This window comes from Amphiprion ocellaris, chromosome 9, assembly GCF_022539595.1.
Source record: "Amphiprion ocellaris isolate individual 3 ecotype Okinawa chromosome 9, ASM2253959v1, whole genome shotgun sequence".
Taxonomy (NCBI): domain Eukaryota; kingdom Metazoa; phylum Chordata; class Actinopteri; family Pomacentridae; genus Amphiprion; species Amphiprion ocellaris.
The window spans coordinates 30,712,230-30,734,340 of record NC_072774.1 but is presented as its reverse complement, the minus strand read 5'-3'; the positions used below and the strand labels follow the sequence as shown (position 1 = coordinate 30,734,340).

Here is a 22,111-nt window from a genome sequence, read left to right as displayed (position 1 = left end):
TTTATTATTCATATTCCCAGCCTGAGGTGGAGGCAGGAACTAGAGTAATGGATCTCTTAAAACCTTGTCCAACATAACAAAAACTAACCGAAGCTCGGAGAAAAACACGTCTCTTTGTAATTTCGGTGAACCAGCCCTTTTAGCTTGTGCATGTGCAATGCAGTAACAACTCTTCTAATTGGTAACTATGACTGGCAGCATTTTTCTTTCCTTCTGTTGTATAGCACAATAGCTTTTCAAAGAATAAGATGGAAGGGTGTCATTACTGTGCTCTGCTTTCACTGAAAATGTGTCCTATATACGCAAACACAGAAAAACACACCAGAAATATAAACACACACACACACCGCTCTCCCATCCACCCCACCTGGCCCCATACTGCCATCGTGCCCACAGTGTGTGTGTGTGTGTGTGTGTGTGTGTGTGTGTGTGTGTGTCGCAGGGTGGCAGCAGTCTTTGAGCAGAGACATCTCTGATTCCCAGAGGACTTTGAGACTCAAGCTGACTGTGACTAGTGCTGCTGTAGGAATATAATGGCACTATTTAGCCTGCAGCGCTGTGGACACACACACACACACACACACACACACACACACACACACACACACACACACACACACACAGGCACGCACACACAAACAGCCGTCCTTGCTGGCTGTGACTGACAGATCATATATTTACCATCATCATCCCTGGTGCTTCTCCAGGAGTCACTCCTCTCTTGTCTCCCCAACAGATTACACAAACCAAACACACACAGTGACTAACTGATAATAGAATAACCTGCATATAATGTATTAACTGTGGAGTCTGATCAATGCACACAGTCAGTGGGAGAAAATTGATAGTAGCCAGTGTCTTCCCATTCAAGTTGATGGCTGTCTTACTGCTCGTGCTGATCTCTACTGATCAATACTTTGGTTTTCTGTGGGAAGATGATAATTCCACCAAGTGATACCTCAGATGTCTTTTATTCCCTGACAAAAATGACATTCATGTGAAAAGACAGTGTGTTGCGTCATGCTTGTTTTAATCATTTAATTGCCTTTTTGAAGATATTAAATACCAGAACGCAATATCAGCTGCAGTGAAGAGATACTGGTGTTTTTATCAAGTTATCTAAAATGTCTTGAAGAGAACAAGATTAATTATCTCAAAAAGCTGAAAATTCAATAAAAACCCGACAGCACTCCTTAAATGCACCATTTTCATAGCAATAATATGTTGCATTGTGAGTAAAAGAAAAAATAACTACATTTTTCAAGAGAAAATAAACAGATTAACTGTTTTAATTCAGATGTTTTCAATATAGTCACAATTATATACTTATGGCTTAATAATTGTGAAATTAATGGTCTTACTTTCCTTTTTCAAGACTTGAAGAGTGTGAGTAGAACTTAGCTGTGAAGTTTTGTCCACTAAAATACATCCAAACTGAAATTAGGAAATCAGGGCATGGAATATAGATCGTTCAGGCGCACCCGATGTTAGAATTCATTTTCAAATGCAGTTTTATTATTTTAAGTAATAGTATGATCTAAGGCTCTACTTGTCACAGAGAAGGACTGCTAACCTGTAAACCAGTGTGAGAACATCTCCACTCTTTACTGTAATAGCAGCAAACTCACACACAGTATCAAGTTTGGCAGATGCACTGTCAAAGCCTTCAGTGGAAACACAATCACACGCACATTCAGACAAACACGTACTTTCACCCACAAACACTCTGGCCCAAGGTGGATTTCTAGAGGTGCATATATTTGCATATATCTGCATGTTTAATGAGTTTTGGGAGATCAAGCGATCCGAGCGGCCCTTTGTGGGTATTTCTTTCTTTCTTTTTGTGTGCGTGCGTGTGTGTGTGTGTGTGTGTGTGTGTGTGTGTGTGTGTGTGTGTGTGTGTGTGTGTGTGTGTGTGTGAGTGAGAGAGAGAGAGAGAGAGAGAGAGTGGAAGGGAAAGGGGCTGGGGGTGGGGGTCTCCATGTAAATATCACCCACTGTGTGTTGGCACCCGTCACAGATGGTCGGGGGCGAGGGCACCCTGTAGGCACAGGATACCTATTTCTGTTTATCTGCGTGCTTTATGTGAGACGAGGAGGCAAAGAGAGTGTGACTCTGTGCATGTTTGTGTGTACGTGTGTGTGTGTGTGTGTGTGTGTGTGTGTGTGTACATTGCACTGTAGGTGTTTGTACGTGTCACCGACTGTATGCACTTTTGCCATGCATTCTTGTGTTTGTCCCTGCGCTTGTTGCAGTGTGTTTGTTTGAGTAATTGCATCCGAGTGTGAGCGTTCAGTATATGCATGTGTTTGCAGTTCACTACATATCTGTGGATTGTGTGCGCACGGGCGTACATAAACGTCTGTATTCACGCAACTGCCTGTGTGTTTGTTCAGTTGTTTGTGTTTCGGCACGCAGCAGTTTGTGCGTGTGTGTCTCCCAGCATGTCGCGTGGCTATGATGGCCCTGTTTTGGATGATTGATGTGTTGGAGGGAGCAGCGAGGAGCCCAGGTTGGGCCAGAGCCTCAGTCTGACACACTGCTGCTTCCCTGCTGCTTTACATATGTAGACGCAGCAAGACTCCTCCTCCCCTCCCATCTGACACTGCCTTACTCTCCAACACAGCCAACACTCGCAGGTTCCTTTTTTGGAAGGGTTTATTCTGAAGCTTCTGTGAGAAAAAACTGAGCCATGTGCTGTCTGTGTCACATTGTTCACCTAGTACAACCACAGACTGAACTGTTTCAAATTCACTTACATTTTGACATAAATGTGTTTTCCTAGTCCTTTTTACCTTCCTGTCATTTCATTTTTTCACTGTGCTCCCAGTATAAGAAATGTCTTTTTGAATATTTTTTCTTAGTGACAGGAGGTAGTAACTTAGCAAAATAAAGTATTAATTTTGTTTTTTTTTAAATGGCATTCTTGGGTTTAAGTTTCTAATTTGATATTTATATAGAAATATGAAGTTATTTACAATTTGTGTTTTTTAAAACTGTGGAGACACAAACAGACTCGATAAGTTATGAGTGACATTTTTGGCAGAATAATCACAAGTATGTATTTAAGATTAGTACAGACTACGACAATGACTGGACAGACAAGGTTCACCTGCAAAACAAATGGTGCTTACTAATAAAAAGATTGCAACTTTTAAGTAAGAGAAAGTGGGCAAAAAGACAATATATTGTGTTTCACACCAATCTGTGAATAATAAATTAAAAGCATTCAAAAAGTGTAGAAAATAACAGATAAATCATCAAGCCTCTGCCTAGTGTAGTTGTTGGTGAACTTCCCCTTTGATTGTAAAGTTAACGCAGTGATGTATTGTCCCACAGGAGCTGTAGTTTGGAGTTATAGAGGATGTTGGTGGCGCACGGCATCTTCCAGGTGTGCAGCTATAAAAATGTGGAGCACGGTGTCCTGGAAAAGAGCCAGTCCTTAGTTCACTTCTTCTGCAGGAAAAAAAAACCCATTGAAAATATCACAAAGTTGATTTTTCTCCTTGTCTCTAAGTCTCCATCTAGCTGTCTTCTTCAGTGATGTTTTCTGTCGTCCTCTTCTTTGCTAAATGTATCATTTTTACTCTCTGTCTTTGTTCTTTTCATCTCACTTTGTCTGTCATACTCCCACTCTCCCTGTCTGTCCCTGTCCCGTCTTTTTTTCTCTTTCTCTTTCTCTCTGTTTGCCTACCTCTGTGTCACTATCTCTTTCTGAACTCTTTTCTCATCTCTGGCTCATCCTCTATCACTGGGTCTCACTTTCCTATCCCTGACACTCACCCGTTTCGATATCCTGCCATCTCTCGCCCATCACTAATCCCCCCCACCTCTTTTCTTTCTGTCTCTGTAGTTTCCCTCTCTGGCTTTGAAATCCTTCCCCTCTCCCTTCTGTTCCTCTGCTTCTGCTAATCCTTTCATTTTCTTTGTCTCTCTTTTGTCTAAAAGTCAGTTTAATTTCTTCCTTCTATGCCCTGGATTTGTCTCCGTGTGTAGTTCTCACACTTTATATTTCAACGTAGTTTAATATAATGTTTATCATGCGACTAGTATAATAGCTCATTTATTTGTTATTCATTCTTGGAAATGGATTTGAAACTTGAGGCCAATTTATTATGAAGATAAGATGCACTTACGGCTGATACCAAGAATCACCAACAAATATAGCTACATGGTATTTTGTGTGCTGGATAAAGTGATATGTTTGTGAAGTTATAGCACTGAAGACACAGTAGTAATGGATTCCATTGGTTCTGTCAGTCTGCAAAGTAACTTTGTTTATTAGATTAACCTAAGCTAAATTAATAGCAATCTTGCTAATCAAAATATTTGACTCATGAGGTTTCCCAGCGACAGCGGGGATGGAGCTCCACGGAGAGCCATGGCAGCCTAGCAGAAAGGCATGCTGGGAGGCTGGGAGGCATGCAAGGCTTATCGATCCACCTGTAGCATCCAGCTGTTTGTTTACCAACAACAAATCAATGCAGCGCTCGGCTGGGGGCCGCCAGCCTGGCCCCTGATCTGCTCAGTGCATTCACACATACACTTTCACTCTTACAAACACAATATAGAATACACACACACACACACACACACGCAGGCAGGCAGGCGGGATAGTTGCTCTGGTAAATGTAAGGACCTTATATGGAGTGACGTCCATCTTTAAATGCACTGGTCCCTCATCTATTGCAGGGGTTACGTTCCAGACCCCCATGCGATAGATGAAAATCCGCGATGTAGCGACCATATTTATTTTATTATTCATAGATATTGTAAGGCTTTATAAACCCTCCTCTCACACTACACAACACAGCAGAGGAACAATATGAGCAACGATCAGTCGTCTGTGTGAAACGGACAAGATGAGATGCTGAATGCTGCTCCAGACAGGAGACAGAGGAGACTGATGCTACGGTCGCTGAGCCAATCAGAGCCCAGCGCTGGACGCTACGCATTTTATTTACAATAAATATTCTTTTTAATATATTTTAATCATTATTTTTTGCATATTTTTTATATTGTTTTAAATTATTTAAGCTAGAAAATGCTTATTTTACTGCAAAAATTATTCAAATAATGTAGCGATGGCAGAGTCGGTCGCTATGACCGAACTGTTGTGCTGCAATGCATCATGGGAGTTCAGGGTGTTGGGCGTTTAAATGTCATTATTGTGGTTTAAGTTAGTGTTCCACTGTTATTAGTGTTTGCGTTTTATTGTGTTTTTGTTGTTTAGTCAGTGTAGTTAGTTTGGTTCAGTGCTGTGTTGTCAGGACCGTGAGTGTGAAGTGTGTTTGATGACTTCCTGCCACATTTATTAAATACTATTTACTGTGTGTGTCAAAGGAAAAGCATCTGTTGATTGCAGAGTGTATAAAAGACAGATATCCTTTCTCCAGCCGTTCTTAAACACAGCCTGCCACAATAATGAATATATAAAAATACATATATACCGCAAAATCCTGCTATATAGCGAAAAATCCGCAATACAGTGAGACTGCGAAAAGTGAACCACGGTATGGCGAGGGACCACTGTATCTTGATATTTTTTGGGGTATAATATCATAGTCAGGTAAGTTAAGTAGACATTTTTGTTTTTAATCATAAGTAGGTTGATCCAAATATTCAAAGTCCTCATTCAAAACTAAACTGCTGTCACAGTATGAATGAAAGTTTAATTGGAACGTTCAGACAACTGTAACTGACAGACTTACTGCAGATTGTTTCACTTGAGAGGAAGCGTCATTCCTCTGTCTTTGTCAGACTACCCAAACACTGTTCATCTGAAGCAGTTACAGAATGGCACATCTTGTAGCTCACAAATAATGTTAGGAGAGGACAGACATCAGCTTATAGACAGCACATAAAACACAAGCAGCAAGCTGGATTTTTGTTACTGCGTTAATACTAACAGGCCACAGCTGATATTTGCCACTGAAACTGGTAAAAGTAATGGATCAACACTAGCTAAAAATGAGAAACCTGCTTACCTGGATTTGTTAATATCCAAATGTGATAAATTGTCTGCTGGCCTGCACTGCCAAACTGCTGCAACACAATTAACTGCTGTCGTATTTCCAAAGTCAGGAAAATGAACAACCTATTTTCTCCACAATTTTTATAACTTCATTTTTGATGAGGATATCAAGTCTTGAAATGTCAAAAACCTATTGTCAGGGCACAAGACAGCTGCTTTAAACTTAAATTACAAGTCACTTACAACTACTTTAGTGTAAAATCACCAATTCATGATTCAAGCCTGACTCACCTCTAAGTCCCATGACTCAAGTCCCTCCTCTTCAGTAACCAAATGCCATCGCCAGGCTACACAATATGAGCCAGTCAGGCAGAAACAATGAGCATCACGCATGACATTTGGAAGTTTTATCCCAAGTAACATATGAGAGAAAGACAAACCAGCACAGCATCTGAAACTCCTCATGATGTCCCAGCAAACAGACAAGATTTCATTTATTAGAATTACAGTGTATTTAGTTACTTTTGCCCCTTTTCGCTTTGTTTGTCCACTTCCATGTTGTGTTCCCTGCCTCTGACCAACCACAGATCAGTCTTCTCTGCCCAACTGTAAATGTACCAAAACTGAAGAGGAATGATGTTATCTGAAGCCTGAGCCACTCCAGAACGTTTGTCCTTGATGTCTTTAAACCATTTCTATGTAGCTTTGCATGTTTTGGGTCACTGTCTAGCTGGAAAACAAATCTCCTAACAAGTCGCTCTTATCCTACAGACTGCACCTCATTGTCTCTCCAGGATTTGCTGCATTCGTTTTATACTCTTCCTTTACAAGCCTACCAGGGCCTGCTGTCAACAAGCATTCCCACATCCTGATGCTGCCACCACCATGCTTTACAGTTGGGATAGTGTGTTTGTGATGGTGTGCAGTGTTTGGTGTCTGCCAAAGATAGCTCTAGTCCAGACCTGGGCATCCTATGGCCCGCAGGCCACATCCGGCCCACCGGATGACCCTGACTGGCCCATATGAGGTCACTGGAAAATATTAAAAGTCAATGCAAATATATATCCTCGCAATACATGCAAGCAATACGCCTGCACTGCTTTTATTTTGAAAGATCTGCTAAGTTAACGTTTTTTCGCGCGTGCTTTCCGTACTTAGCATAAGGTTTATGCGCTGATTGGTTTGTTGGTTAGCTTCAGCCCGGGAACGTGTCAGCTAACGGCAAAGAAGAAAGATCGATTCCCAATGCAGAGTTTTTAACAAGGCACGGACTTCCAAATATTTCTTCACTGAAGTCAGAGATAAAGCTGTGGGCTAGTTTGTGGCGAACAGATCGCGGTGCTCAAGGATTATAATCTGAATCGACATGACGAGACCAAACATGGCGGAGAAGTACAAACATTTGATGCAGAGCTGCGAGGATGTCTGAAGGTTTGCTAGCTAAACTGCTAAAGCAGCAATGACTTTGTTTTACCAAAGCTCACATCAAGGGATGCAGCAGTCAAGACGAGTTTTCTAGTATCCTATAAAATCGCCAAAAACAGTAAGCCATTGTCTGATGGAGAGTTTATAAAAGAATGTCTGGTGGACTCTGCAGCGTTTATATGCCCGGAGAAAAAAAGGAGCGTTCGTTAATGTGCCCCTTAGGAGGCGAACCGTAGCGAGGCGGGTGGAGAGCAGCGCCGAGAATCTGGAGCTTCAGCTACACAACAAAGTGGCCGATTTTGACGTTTTGTCCTTGGCTCTGGACGAGAGCTGTGATGTCCGTGACACAGCCCAGTTACTCATCTTTGTACGTGGACTAACAAAAAAACTTTGAGATGACGGAGGAGCTGGCAGCTGTGCAGCCAATGAAAGGGACCACGACGTTCACTGAGGTAAATACATGCATGAACAAGCTGGGACTAAAATGGGAGAATTTGGTTGGTGTTACAACTGATGGCTGTCCAAATTTGACAGGGAAAAATGTTGGACTTTTGAAACGGATGCAAGATAAAGTGACTGAAATAAACCCAGAGCAGAAACTGATATTTTTGCATTGTATTATACATCAGGAGGTGCTGTGTAAGTTAATGCTAATAATCAACCACGTGACTGATGTTGTAGCTAAAGTAGTTAACTTCATCAGGGCAGGAGCATTGAATTACAGACAGTTTGTTGTCTTTTTGGAGGAGATGATAGTGAACATGGTGACCTTGGTTACCAGACAGCTGTCAGATGGATCAGCCTGGACAAGATGCTTGAACGAGTTTGGGATCTGAGAGCAGAGATTCAAGACTTGGGCATTGTACATCATTGTATTGTGTAATTTACAGTTTTTATTGCGATATATTGAACATTGCTGTAAGTGTAGTGGGTAGCTGTTGTCTTTCTTTATGCTTCACAGTCATCTTAATGTAAATTTAGACAAAACTGACAACACCTCATAGCGTTCATGATGAACAAAAACTGACATGATAAGGCAAGTTTCAAATCTCTGCCAGCTGATGGTCATATTGTTGTAGAATAAATTCTGAGTGATGCTTACTTACTTTGTTTGTAAAAACAGTGACTGCTGAAAAGTAAGTAAAGCACTTGGAAAATCAGTTTCACATTTTAAGTATGTCTTTATGATAGTAAATATCTACAACTCAATAGGCAGCAGTCATAGTTTGAATGAAAAAACAAAATCTTTCATTAAATAGTTGTTCTGTGTTCCACATTTTCATTGTATCATTGTATTGTTTCATTTATTGTTTTTATTGATATATATATATTGAGCAGAGCTTTTAAGTGTACTGGTCCGGCCCTTAACAACCGTCAAAGTTTCTCATGTGGCCCCGTATGAAAATTAATTGCCCACCCCTGCTCTAGTCTGATGTACGAAAAGCTCAATTCTGTTCTCATCAGACTAAAGGACTTTCTTTCAGTTGACTTCAGAGTCCCTCACATGTCCAGATTTAATGTGAGCTTTTTTTAACAGTGACTTTCTCTTTGCCATTCCACTTTAAGCCTTGACTGGTGAAGAACAGGCAACAGTTCTATGCACAGTCTCTGCCATCCCAGCGGCTGATGATTCCTTTACATAAGTCATAGATGTCTTGTTGGTCTCCCTCACTAGTGTCTTTTTTACGTGAAGACCAGGTCTTTGAGGATGGCCTCCTCTATAGGCAGATTTAGTTATAACCAGGCATACTGATTCACCAGTAACTGGACCTTCCATATACAGGTGTGTTATATACTTCAGTCACTTTAGACACATTCAATGCACTCAGATGATCTTCATTTCACTAATTGTGTGACTTCTAGCACCAACTGGCTGCACCTGTGTTGAATTTCAAACTTTAAAATGAGTGAATATTTATGGAATCACTTAATTTACATTTTGTATTTTCACTTAATTGACATTACTGTGTAAAAATCAGTTTTCATTTTTACATGAAAGAGTCTTTTTTTTGTAAATTCTTGCCAAAAAAGACAAAGAATAAATTGACCATGATTCAATATTGAAAATGAATAAAAGGGTAAAGCTTCCGAGGAGGGTGAATGTTTTTAAGAGGCACGATATATGTACAGCATTTACAGCCTAAGGCAGTTTGCACTGCCTGCCCCTTGATGGGCATCTATAAAAACTATGTTAGACCAAAGAGAAAGAAAGATTTTTCATTTTGCCTAACTTAAGTGGCATTTAACCCTCTGGACCCCAAAACCCGCTGGCAGGTTTGAAAGGCAACTTATCTTGAAAAAATCCCCAAAATTCATCCATTTATCAGATAGTAAAAACAAGGATAACCATCCGATTGTCAAGTCTTACACGGTAATATGAGCTAATCATGTGTGATGTGCATTTCTGTCAGGAAAATTAACCAAAATTTAAGATTAAAATCAGGATAATTCAACAAATTTATTTTATTTTACATTGTTGTCACATCTCATTTAAAACTTAATCAGAAATAAATGTTTGCACTAAAAATCTGCACTCTATGGTGCAACTGAGAAGCCATTAGTAATCCATCTGTGACCAACGTTCATGTGACAAAAAGACTTTTGAGCTGAACTGAACTGCAAGCTTTGTTTACACAGAGTAGTTAGGGGATAATACGGCAGCTAAATGTAAATAGACATTTCAAAATGGAATTGGTAAAATGTCTATAGTATGTAGAGCCACCATTTTTTTCCAGGATTGATGACACCACTTGCAAAAATGTTGTACATGTTGATTTCAGTTGTTTTTTGTTTTTTTTTAGATTTTTGTAGAAATAAATAAAGACATTCAACTATAAGTTTTTTTTAATTTATTTATTTTTTGCACAGAGCACATTTTTGAGTTTTCTCTACTTACTACTATCAGTGGTTTTGCAGGACTTTATACCGCAGTGAAAAATGAGCCTACAGTGATTAAAAACATGACAGGAGTAAAACAAAGGCCTGAAAGTTGGTTGGTGTTCAGAGGGTTGAGAACTAAACTAAAAAACTGTTTCTAATTGAGGTTAAAATGGAGTTATGTGGGTTTCTCTTTCCCAAAATGAGAAAGCTGCTGTTCAAAGGAGGTTTTACTAAAAGTAGTGGCACCTAGTGTTGCCATGAGAAAATTTATCAGGTACCATCATTAGTTTGAATAATTATTTTAGTTCATCCTATTAGTTTTTATAATGTAAGATGGCTAAGGTAACTTTACTGAACTGGAGAATCTAAACTCAACAAACATGTAAAAGTCCCAGGCTGAATTCACCTTTAACCATCATGGTGAGCAGTTGTTATTTCATTTTCCTTTAATTTTACTATAATACACTTTGTTTGCGGCACACATTGCAGGTAGGAAAATACAAAAACATAGAACAGCTGCCGCAGTATTTTGGTGACAGTATTTAAGGTTGCCATTCACCTTCTATGCCCTCCCCGTCCCATCCCACCCCATCCCTCTCCATCCCACCCCAGCCCCCCACATCCCATCCCTCCCTCCACCCCAAGGCCCAGATCTTACATATGTGATTGCACTATGAGTGATCAACCTAAGAGTGATTAAAATGGCAGACATACACTACCAGTTAAAAGTTTGGACACACCTTCTCATTCAGTGCTTTTTATTTAATTATTTTCTACATTGTAGATTAATTCTGAAGACATCAAAACTATAAATAAAATACATATTGAATTATGTTGTAAACAAAAAAGTGTTAATCTTCAGTATTTATCGACAATGTAGAAAATAATACAAATGAATAAAAATCATTGAACAGTAGTGTATGTGTGTCACGATGAGACAGTAAATTTTTTCCCATTAAAGATATAATTATTAAGAAAAATAAGGAGAAGCAAACCAAAGCACTAGTAAATAATTAAATAAATAATAACAAAATTAAATAAACAAACGGCAGAGAGCAGGGGTCATCATCCTTCTTCTACTTTGCTATTATTCATTTCTATTCAGTGGGACTTGTAAAGTGTCCTAATATTCTAAAAAATGTGTCCAAGTCTTACTGAAATTGTGCACAGAGTCTTTCAGAGTGTATGTTATTTTTCCAGGTTTTGGAAATTGCAATGATGTCTCTAATCCATCTAGTGAACAGTGAGCAGTTTTTCATAATTATGTTCAGATACAGTCATGAGTTATCTTCAGGTGTGCGAGACAAACATAAAATCTCAATATTGTATGTGTTGTTGAAACTACAAAATGTATCACTGTCTGGAGAATTTTACTTTCTTAACAGTTCATCCTGGAAACTGTCTGGTACTCTGCTAGTCCAATTTTGAACTCAGTAGATTTATTGAACTCTTAAGTTTACATTTATCAAACACAACAGTTTAAGTCAGTGGAATTTATGTTTCTAAGTTCTAAAGTGATGGGAATATACAAAGCAGAACTTTTACAATGAATTAAATTGAAATTAACAAGCTGTATATTTACATTAAAATTAGTTGATATGATAGTGTCAAATCACTGCTGTGTTTGTTGACACATCCCTTTCTTACTTCACCACTGTTACCTAAGAGTTTATTTAAAGTTTGAAAGCGTTCTTAAGCTGTGCTCAAGAAACAACATTGTTTTTTTTCTGATAAAAACGGTGCAACAGGATAGTTAGTGAACAACTTGAAATAATACTCTTCATCATTGAAATAGCATCTTGTCAGTCATCTGTCTTTCCTGTTTTATTTACTTATATTTAATATTAGCTCATTCCTTTACCATAAATCTTTTTTGTTTGTTTGTTTGTAAAATTATGTCTTTGCTGCTGTATTTATTTCCAGGTGACTGACCACAAAGGCACAGTGAGGAGCTGTATGAGGCCAAGTGAGGAGGAGGCAGCAGGAGCGTTGCTCAGTGTTACACTCATCCTCTATGGCACCTACCACCCACACAAGTCCACGCATGGTATGTGAAAGTGTCAACTCGTCTCAGTACTTTGAACTCATGCAAACTGAGGTGAGCGTGGCGGCAGGGTTACCGTAGGGGGGGTGATATATGCACTGAGCGTACCGCAAAACACCAAGTGGCAAATCAATCGATGCACAAGTTAATTAAAGAGCAGACTAGGGAGAAATAAACAAACTAATTTAACGACAGAAATTCGAAGAGAAATTTAAAATATGCTATCCTTATTACTCCAACTTTTCCACAAGTGCTATGCGGAAACTTCCTCAAACTCGGCTCCCACCACCACCTGCCTCCCACCTGCCATCTCTGCTTCTGTGGCTGAGGCACAGTAGTCAGAAAAGTCATTGGTCTGACCACAGGGACTATGATGTGTAATTACAGTGTGACCCCTGGCTGCACCTCCTCAGTCCCACCTCCCTCCTCCACAGTGTGTGTCATCTCCCCCGGTGCACACACACACCTTGTTAGCCACACCGCCACAAAGCTGCAGCACCGTCCTCCGTGTCCCTGTTGGGGGTTTTGGGGTTGTTAGAATCACCGATGCATGCTGGGAGAGAGGCGTTGAACCACACTTTCCTGTTGATCTCTGTCAACAGGGGTTCCACCGGTCATGGAGGTCCTGGAACATCATGGACATTTGACAGAAAGTCAGGGATTGGACCAAATGTGCGGTTAAAGTTAGGAAATTTTGGATTTTTTTTTTATGTTTAGCTTTTCTTTGTATTGAATCGTTTTTTTTTTTAGCGAAACTTTAGTGGAAATGACAGTGTAAGGGAGGATGGAGGGATGTTTTTAGGGAATGAAAGTACTCCTGCTCAGTGAAGGAAACCTATGATGGAAAAGTCATGGAATTTCACCTGAGGGCCACAGTGGGAACCTCCCCTCTCTCTCTCTCCCTCTCTCTCTCTCTTTCTCTCTCTCTCTCTCTCTGTGTGTGTGTGTCGGTGTGTGTGTCTTGCTCTGTTGCTCTCTCGTCTCTTTCTGTCAAGATGCTGATCTCTCTGTTGAGAAATCAATGGCTTTCCCCCTCCTCTTCTCCCTCCCTCTCCATCCATCCATGTATCCCTCCCCATGCTCCTGGATCTAACCCAAGTTCAAGCTGTTAGTCAATCTGCTGTCCACACACACACACACACACACACACACACACACACACACACACACACACACACACACACACACACTCACACAGACACACACAACTCATTCACAGGTTCTTACAGTGTTGGTATTCCTCAGTCTTATCCCCAGTGACATTATTCTGTGGCAGTGTGCCACACTGTGCTCCAAGCATCACCCACAGTGGTGACTTTGTGATTATAATTTCCTTACAAGCTCCTATTATGCTGCATGCAGAATACATTTCAATGCTGTTTGGAGATTATGATGTTTCTAATACCTATGTGAGAGAAATTCTTTTAGTCTTCATATGCTAAATATGAAGCCAAAGCCAGCAGGCTGTTAGCTTAGCTTAGCTTAAAAAAACTGAAAGCAAGAACAAGCCACTTTTGTGTGTAATAAAGCCCATAGCGTGTTAATTATTTACCATCTGAGGCGCTCATGCTTTCTACCTTTGTCAGCTGCTTGCTCCTGTTTTCAGGCCTGATGATAAGTTAAGCTATCCAGATGCTGGCCGTAGTTTCATAATCATCTTTCCAGCTCATCTGAAGCATTTTTGGATGGGGTTGAGGTCAAGGCTCTGTGCAGGCCAGTGGGAAACCATGCTCTTATATACTCAGGTTTGGGCACCACAGCATTTCCATGTTTAAAAAGGAAAGTTGAAAGCACTTAACTGTTATAAACGGTTCTGTATGCTGGAGCATTCAGAGTGTACAAACTATAACAAAACATCCATAGCCAATTAAGAGTGTACAAGAACATATGCAGTTGTCCAGTAGCCAGATCCTTTTTCTATTTTTAGGGGGTCACATATTGTTAAATGTTGTGTAAGTGTATTCATCGTTCATTGAAGAAGTGCTGCAGGTTGTCCGATGTTACTGGGTGTGCTTATGTGGTCGTTTTAGCATTTAGTCTCAGTTTTTGTCTGTTTAACTCTGAAGCTTCCATAAAGGCTGTTTTATTATGGCTCGTAGATATCCAGTTTTGACAAGAGCAATTTAATGATTTCTGCCTGATTCCAGGTCAGCTGTGTTTATATATAGACCACACTTAAACCCCAGTGGGAGTAGAAATTGCCAGGCAAATAATATACACAATTTTTTTCTGACCCCTGTACCCCTTATTACTTCTTTACTTCATTGGAGTAGAAAAAGGAGCACAGTTAGCAGGTTAATTGGCACACAAAGCATGAAGTAATGCAGTCTAAAACGACACTTCTGCACTATGCACCGTAAACTACAGCTATCAAGATGTAAACAAAAATTCAATGTCATAACTTCCATAAAAACAGGATTTATTGCAGGACTGCTGTCATAGACTGCATTTATTTTGGCTAAGTACATAAACTGGCAACTCAGTGTATGCTGTCTTAATTGAGATTAAACTGATTTCTGGGCAAGATAAAATTACAAATATTTACGCCATTCAGTGGAAAATAATATCAGGAGCAAACAAAATAAAATGTGGTTACTATTGTAAGAGAATGATTTTATGCTGGAATGGGATATAATGGCAACTGATTGATGATTCTGAGCTCTCTGATCTTCCTGCTTATCAAGAAGGTGCAAGACATTCCCAGATTCATTTAATTCCCTTTAATTTGCAATTTAATTAGCAGACTTTGGTCACAGACTATTTTGTAAAGCGAATAAGTTTGTGCTTGCACACAACGTGTAGCCTTAAATGCACCCAGCCGCATTTGCTGGACAAAATCGGATATTTATGATGTTATAGAAATGTTTGGAAATGTAGTTGTTCTTTAGAGATACAGTAAATAAACAAGTCACTGAAACTGCTCTCTGCTAACGTCCTCCATGTCGGTTTTATACCAGTTACCCCACACAAAGCTCACAGTGCAGTTTACACTCATGATATGTAGGATGAAGCCACAGCTCCAGCCTGGTTGGCTTTGTGATCCAGCCTTGTCCGTGTGGGTGTTTTTCTGCCTCTGTAACTGTGTTTGCCCCAGTGTGTGTTTGTTTGGTGGCTGTGCAGCCAGTGAAGGTAAATTGCTGTGATTATGTGGCAGTAATTGAACAGGGATGGTGTGTTTAATTGAGTTGTTGTTTCCTGATGTTTCTCTGTAGTAGCAGGAGCCGCCGAGCTGACAGGTGCCTCGTCTCGCCTCGCCAAGATGAGAGTTTGTGGGGGGGGTTTCTATACCGTCGGCTTTGTTGTGTCTTTTTGAGCTGCCTTTCTTTGTGTTTTGACTTAATGCTGCATGTTTGGAGAGGGGATGTGTGTAAGTGTGTGTGACGTGCTGGTTGAAGCATAAGGAAGCAGGAGGATCATGAGATGGTTCTCTGAGCTCCTACAAGTTATATACTGAATGTTTATGAGGATTTATAATCTTCAATGTATGCGCATACAGGCCTACTTTCATGTATAGGTGTCCATGTGTGAGTGTGTGCTTGTATCTTTCAGTGTGTATGTGTTTGCATGCATATGTGTGCTATAAGTGAGCGGCTATGTGTGCATGTAGCTCTATCTGATCTGCCTCCTGGGCTCCATGGCCCAAATCAAATGGTAGGAAACATCAATTTCACCATTCCGTTTCCTCCTCCTCCCCTTCCTCTCCTCCTCTCTCCTTGTATAATTTCTCCTCTCTTCTTCCCATCCTCCCCTCCAGCTCCTCTCCTCCTTCTCTCCTCCCCTCCTCGGTGTCTTTCTCTCTGCGGAGGTGTGATTACGTTCCTCCTCTGAGCACCAGTGATCTGAGGGTTCAGTGTGTGTGTGTGTGTGTGTGTGTGTGTGTGTGTGTGTGTGTGTGTGTGTGTGTGTGTGTGTGTGTGTGTGTGTGTGTGTGTGTGTGTGTGTGTGTGTGTGGTGACTGGTTGGTGATCTGAGCAGCCCGGCGCTGGGTATTGTGCAGCACAATTCACGGACGACGTCTCCAGATGAATGCCTCCATTCACAATTACAGCCTCTCCATTAGCTGCAGCCCTCGCTGCCTTGTTGTTGTCTTTTCTTCTTCTCTGCAAAAAAAAAAAAAAAAAGCAATTAAAGCAGGACAAAAACAAGCTAGAAGAACACAAGCGGTGTACCTGGAAAAAGGAGGGAAAAAAAACAGCAGAAACAGCAAGGGAAGGGCTGAGGGAGTGTATGTGTGTGGGGCAGTGATTCTTGAGTCGGGATTCACACTGCACACTATCACTGTTTTATTCTCAAGAAAAGCCTCCTGGATTTATTTGAACATTCATGCATGAATTCAATCTCCTCTAAGACACTCATACAACTGCTCAGTGTGGGATATATATTCTTCATTTCGGTGTTGTACTGTAAGTGTGCTCGCCTTGTAGCTCCACCCTTTAAAGGATCTCGTTTCTTTTTCAAGCACAGAAAGTTGAGGAACACCCTATAAATTGGCATTTTGGTGCTGCTTTCCTAAAAAGAACTTTAAGATAAAACATAAGATTCCTTTTATGAATCGTTTTTTTATTTTATTTTACAACTACAATCCCACACACTTTGTACATGCAAAGAAGGAGCAGCTTCATAACCTGCTCCAAGTTATTTTTATAGAATGCTTCTCTGTCTAGTTATTTCTTTTTGCTAAATACACTACCGTTCAAAAGTTTGGGGTCACCCAGACATTTTCATGTTTTCCATGAAAACTCACACTTTTATCCATGTGCTAACATAACTGCACAAGGGTTTTCTAATCATCAAGTAGCCTTTCAACACCATTAGCTAACACAATGTAGCATTAGAACACAGGAATGATGGTTGCTGGAAATGTTCCTCTGTACCCCTATGGAGATATTCCATTAAAAATCATCCGTTTCCAGATAGAATAGTCATTTACCACATTAACAATGTCTGCACTGGATTTATCATTCATTTAATGTTATCTCCACTGAAAAAAAATGCTTTTCTTTAAAAAATAAAATAGCATTTCTAAGTGACCCCAAACTTTTGAACGGTGGTGTAAATCTAGGATAAAAATACTGATTCTAAGTTAAGCTTTAGAATAAAGTCAGTGAGATCAGCATTAAAACTGGAATACAGGGTGCGTCTTTCTATCGTCAATCACTTGTGGAAAGTTTGAAATTCAGACAAGAATGAAGAACTCTGCCATAAACTGCCATGTATAGAAAAATGCAAGTTATAGATAGTGTCAAAAACAGGGTTTCAATTCAACTTTAGGTGATGTATGAAGTAGTAAAACATGGTTTCATACTAACAGAACCAAAGATTTCAATTAAGTCAAAAACGGATGGTTTGTTTTTATTCTTTGATTTTTATATTTTCATTGCTTTCCTTGAACCATGTGATGTATTTAGAGCACCACGATCAATTTTATCCTACATTCTAAACATTTGTTAGAAATGTATTTGAAATTTGGATAGACTCATAGCTAGTGAGGCATACACTGCCTTACAGTGTTCTAACTGTACTTTACTGCTTTTCTTTTTTGTTTCAGAGGGGCCCTTGCAGAGCATTGTGTATATGGGTTCACACCACCCCGTTCCTCACAGAGCGGTGTACCAGAGGGACAGTTATCCCCCTCTGGACCTGATTCAGTGGATCTACCAAATGGAGAGAGACGGGAAAGTGAGAGCTGCTGATATCACCGTTCCAGCCAGACACAAGGTACAGTACTGTACACGGAGCTGGAGCACACACATTTCACACATCACACACACTGTGATTTACTATTCCAATAAATCACTTGCACCGCCTAATTTCCTATGGATTTCAATTTCCCCCTGGACATATCTGCATTGATCAAGTTCAGGTGTAAGGATGTGCCAGGCGTCGCTCACTCTGACACTGAATAATGGCTCACAGATCTCTGCCATACTGTACGTCTGTGTTTGTGTGTGTGTTTGTGTGCGCGTGCGTGCGTGGGTGAGGATACAACAGTGGGATTTGTGCACATGCAGCATTTCTGTTCAGCGCTGTCGTCACTGTCGAGGATTTAGGATACAAATCCTTGAGTCTGAGTAATAACATCTGAAAATGTCAGAATCATACTGACAGAGATAGAGATCAGGCAGTTGAATCGGGACTTGAGATATTGTTATTCTGATCATATCTGCTGTTACACCGAGTCTAGGCCTGATTATGAAGAACAGTTAAATAGCATTCTGGCTTTTCTGACACTTGTAACTGCAGAAAAAAAAAAAGGTATAACACCCCTTGGAAATTAGAGGACATTTGGTGGTCTACTTAATCATCTCTCAGCTCAGTGTTTGAACTGAAATAAACAGAATTCTCTCTCAGACTTTGCATTATTCTCTCACAATCACCATAGTCTCCTGTCTCCGTCCTTTATGCTGCATTATCAGGCCAATTACAGCTCTGACAAAAGTGTGCCGCTGGTCGACAGGTAGCTGTTTGTGTGCATGTCGCTGCCCGACGTGTCCTTGCAGGGGTACACGGTCCCCGGGCCTGTAGATGAGTTTTGAGCCGGTGTTAGGAGGCAACGACGAGGCCTGACAACGTCTTTACCCCAAGTTCCTCCCCTAGAGGCAGATCTGAATGGATTGCAGAGGCAAGGAGGAGAAATAAATTGGAGAAAAGGATAAATCGATGCTTGGCGGAGAGGCAAACAGACCTTCCAACCCCCGGCCCAGACACACACATCCACACGTACACACACACACACACACACACACACACACACACACACACACACACACACACACACACACACACATGTACCACGGCATGGCTTTTTTTCCTTGGGCTGTATTGGATTGGTATGCAGAGCCGAGGAGAGAGACGCTCAGAAAAAGACTTGGCCTACAAATGATGTCCTTTGTTTGATCCATTAGGTTGAGGGGGGGGGCTGGTTGGTGGGTGGATGGGGAGGGTCGTCCCACAGAGACGGTGGAAGGGCTGGGAAACAAACATCTCTGTCTGTGAGCCTCTCACTCTCTCTCTCTTTCACCAACACTTTCTCATCTGAGGGAGGAGAGGGAGATCAGCTCCAGGAAAAGCTGGTTGTCATCTGTTTCTGTTGATGAGTTAGAGGGCAAAAAGGATATAGTGTAGGGGTGTAGGGGTGTGTGTGTGTGTGTGTGTGTGTGTGTGTGTGTGTGTGTGTGTGTGTGTGTGTGTGTGTGTGTGTGTGTGTGTGTGTGTGTGTGTGTGTGTGTGTGTGTGTGTGTGTGCATTCTACTGCTTGAACATATGCTAAATTTACCACTGTGAAGCTTTTGATCTGAGGGATGTTTTTTTTTTCTAGTTTATTACCACTTGTGGTTTATTTTTTGTAGTTGTGGTCCTTCCCTGTGGCTATTAATAACACCCACCAAGCTCAGCAAGTTAAGCGCTGAAGACTGGGAACTCAGTGACACCACTAAAAACCAAGTAATCAAATGATCAGGCAGTTTTTTTTATCCTGTCAGTAAATAGAGAATACTTTCTGCTAATACCATACTATAATATGCCTGTACAGTACAAGCAACAACAAAAAAAAATAAATCACTGATGCAACAAAGAGAATAAGGATTTTTCATTAAGTTGTGTTTTATTTTTAGCCACGCTAGCAGCATGGCTCTGGAAATGGTAATGTCAGTGGGGTTGCAGGTCAGTTCACTGCTTTGATCCAGACTGAAATATGTCAACAGCCAACAGATGGATTCAAAGGAAATTTTGTACAGATAATAAAGTGACATTTGTGCAAATTTATGTTACATTTGAATAGAAAATTACCAAAGCCACCGAGGCTTACTGTGTATTAACTGTTGCTGATGAAGAAATACCTACAAAATTAATGACATTCCGTCAAACTCACCTTCAAAAGTTTGGAGTCACTTAGAAATGTTCTTATTTTTGAAAGAAAAGCAGTTTTCTAATGAAGATAACATTAAATGAATGATAAATCCAGTGTAGACATTGTTAATGTGGTAAATGACTATTCTAGCTGGAAACAGCTGATTTTTAATGGAATATCTCCATAGAGGTACAGAGGAACATTTCCAGCAACCATCACTCCTGTGTTCTAATGCTACATTGTGTTAGCTAATGGTGTTGAAAGGCTCATTGATGATTAGAAAATCCTTGTGCAGTTATGTTAGCACCTGAATAAAAGTGGCAGTTTTCATGGAAAACATGAAATTGTCTGGATGACCCCAAACTTTTCAACGGTAGTGTATTTAGCAAAAAGAAATAACTAGACAGAGAAGCATTCTATAGAAATAACTTGGAGCAGGATATGAAACTGCTCCTTCTTTGCATGTACAAAGTGTGTGGGATTTTAGTTGTAAAATAAAATAAAAAAAGATTCACAAAAGGAATCTTATGTTTTATCTTATCTTTATCGTAAACTGGTGGTGTTGAAAGGCTCATTGATGATTAGAAAACCCTTGTTCAGTTATGTTAGTACGTGAATAAAAGTGGGAGTTTTCATGGAAAACATGAAATTGCCTGGGTGACCCCAAACTTTTGAACAGTAGTGTATGCTTTGTGTTTAATTAGCAAAAGTTAGCATGCTAGCATAGTAAAATTCAAGTTTCCACAAGTTTTCGTAAGTCCTTTTTACTTGCTGCTTAAGAAGGTGTGGTTCTTGCATAAGACCAACTGGAGACTTCATCAGACCCCCTTCACTCTCCAAGCATATTTATAAGATGCCATCAAATCCAAACTTCAACCTCCCTCCAATTATTTATGTGCCCATTTTGCTCCATCACTGCTCACCCTGCCTACACTCCACCACACTATTTCCTAAGACATGCACTGTTCTGAGCTCTTCACCGGCAACAGCATACAACACCATTTATTTTAGCATGGGAGTTCTCTTTTCACTCCATGTCTTTTTATAGTTTTGTCATTCATACTGTACTCCCCACTGTGCTTCTATTTTCATGAATGCTGTGAGAAATAATTGAAAGCGCATCGTACGGTGCCGTCTGTTGCAGCGCTCCCACTTCCTCATGCCTTGTAAATACTGTATCACTAAAACCCCCGCTGTAAGCTGCCGGCTCGGGGTTCCTCACAACTCTGAGACGTCAACACTCACTGAAAAACTTGAGCCAAGATCAAATCGTAACTGGAGTCTGAACGTCGCTCCCATGGACAGAGACCGTTTTTGATTGATTTCAAATTCAGCTGTTTGTCCTTGTCTTTTTTCTTCAGAAAACAGAGTTGAATCAGTTTTCTCTGAATAGCTCGTGTCCCATTTCCTCTGTGTGTTTTCTCAGTTTTTTTCACCCATGACTTCCATAAGGAGGGGGCAAAGGATGTCAAAGGAGTTACGACTCCTGCTGCAAATGTTGGTGGTGTGAAGTTCAGCAGATGGAGGACCTCAAGGAGTCTTAACAAGAGCAAATCATGAACCACAACTACTCTAAATAAAATCATCGCTCCTTAGAAATGAGATTAAATGGCCATTTCACAGATTTAACACATAAATGTCAGTGTTCTAGTAAATAGGACTACTAGTGGTGGATGAGCCCCCTCAGAAAACATCACCTTATTCCTTTAGCAGGTAGGCAGGGTCTAGTGAAAAAGACACCACATTGCCTCATGGGAAATGTAGGCTCCAGTGTTTTGTAGCTTGGCCCACAGGATGGGGTCAGTAGCTCTGTGCACTTCTAGTACTGCATGTTTGTCATTAATGCATCTGCTCTATTAACCAGGTAAGGAAAACTTCTGGAAACACGACCGCTAAACTGAACCTTGACAAGCCTCTGACATCCAGATTTGCCTACAAG

The 22,111-nt window shown here is 40.5% G+C and overlaps 1 protein-coding gene across 1 annotated transcript in view; it reads left to right on the top strand.

Annotated features, from left to right (window-relative positions):
* The window catches only part of LOC111564532 (proprotein convertase subtilisin/kexin type 4-like), a 207,130-nt gene that overhangs the window by 177,379 nt on the left and 7,640 nt on the right, over positions 1–22,111 (top strand). The window contains exons 18-20 of the mRNA XM_055013942.1: positions 12,203–12,326; positions 17,872–18,041; positions 22,037–22,111. Coding sequence (XP_054869917.1) covers positions 12,203–12,326; positions 17,872–18,041; positions 22,037–22,111 — 369 coding nt within the window. The remainder of the gene's footprint in view (positions 1–12,202; positions 12,327–17,871; positions 18,042–22,036) is intronic.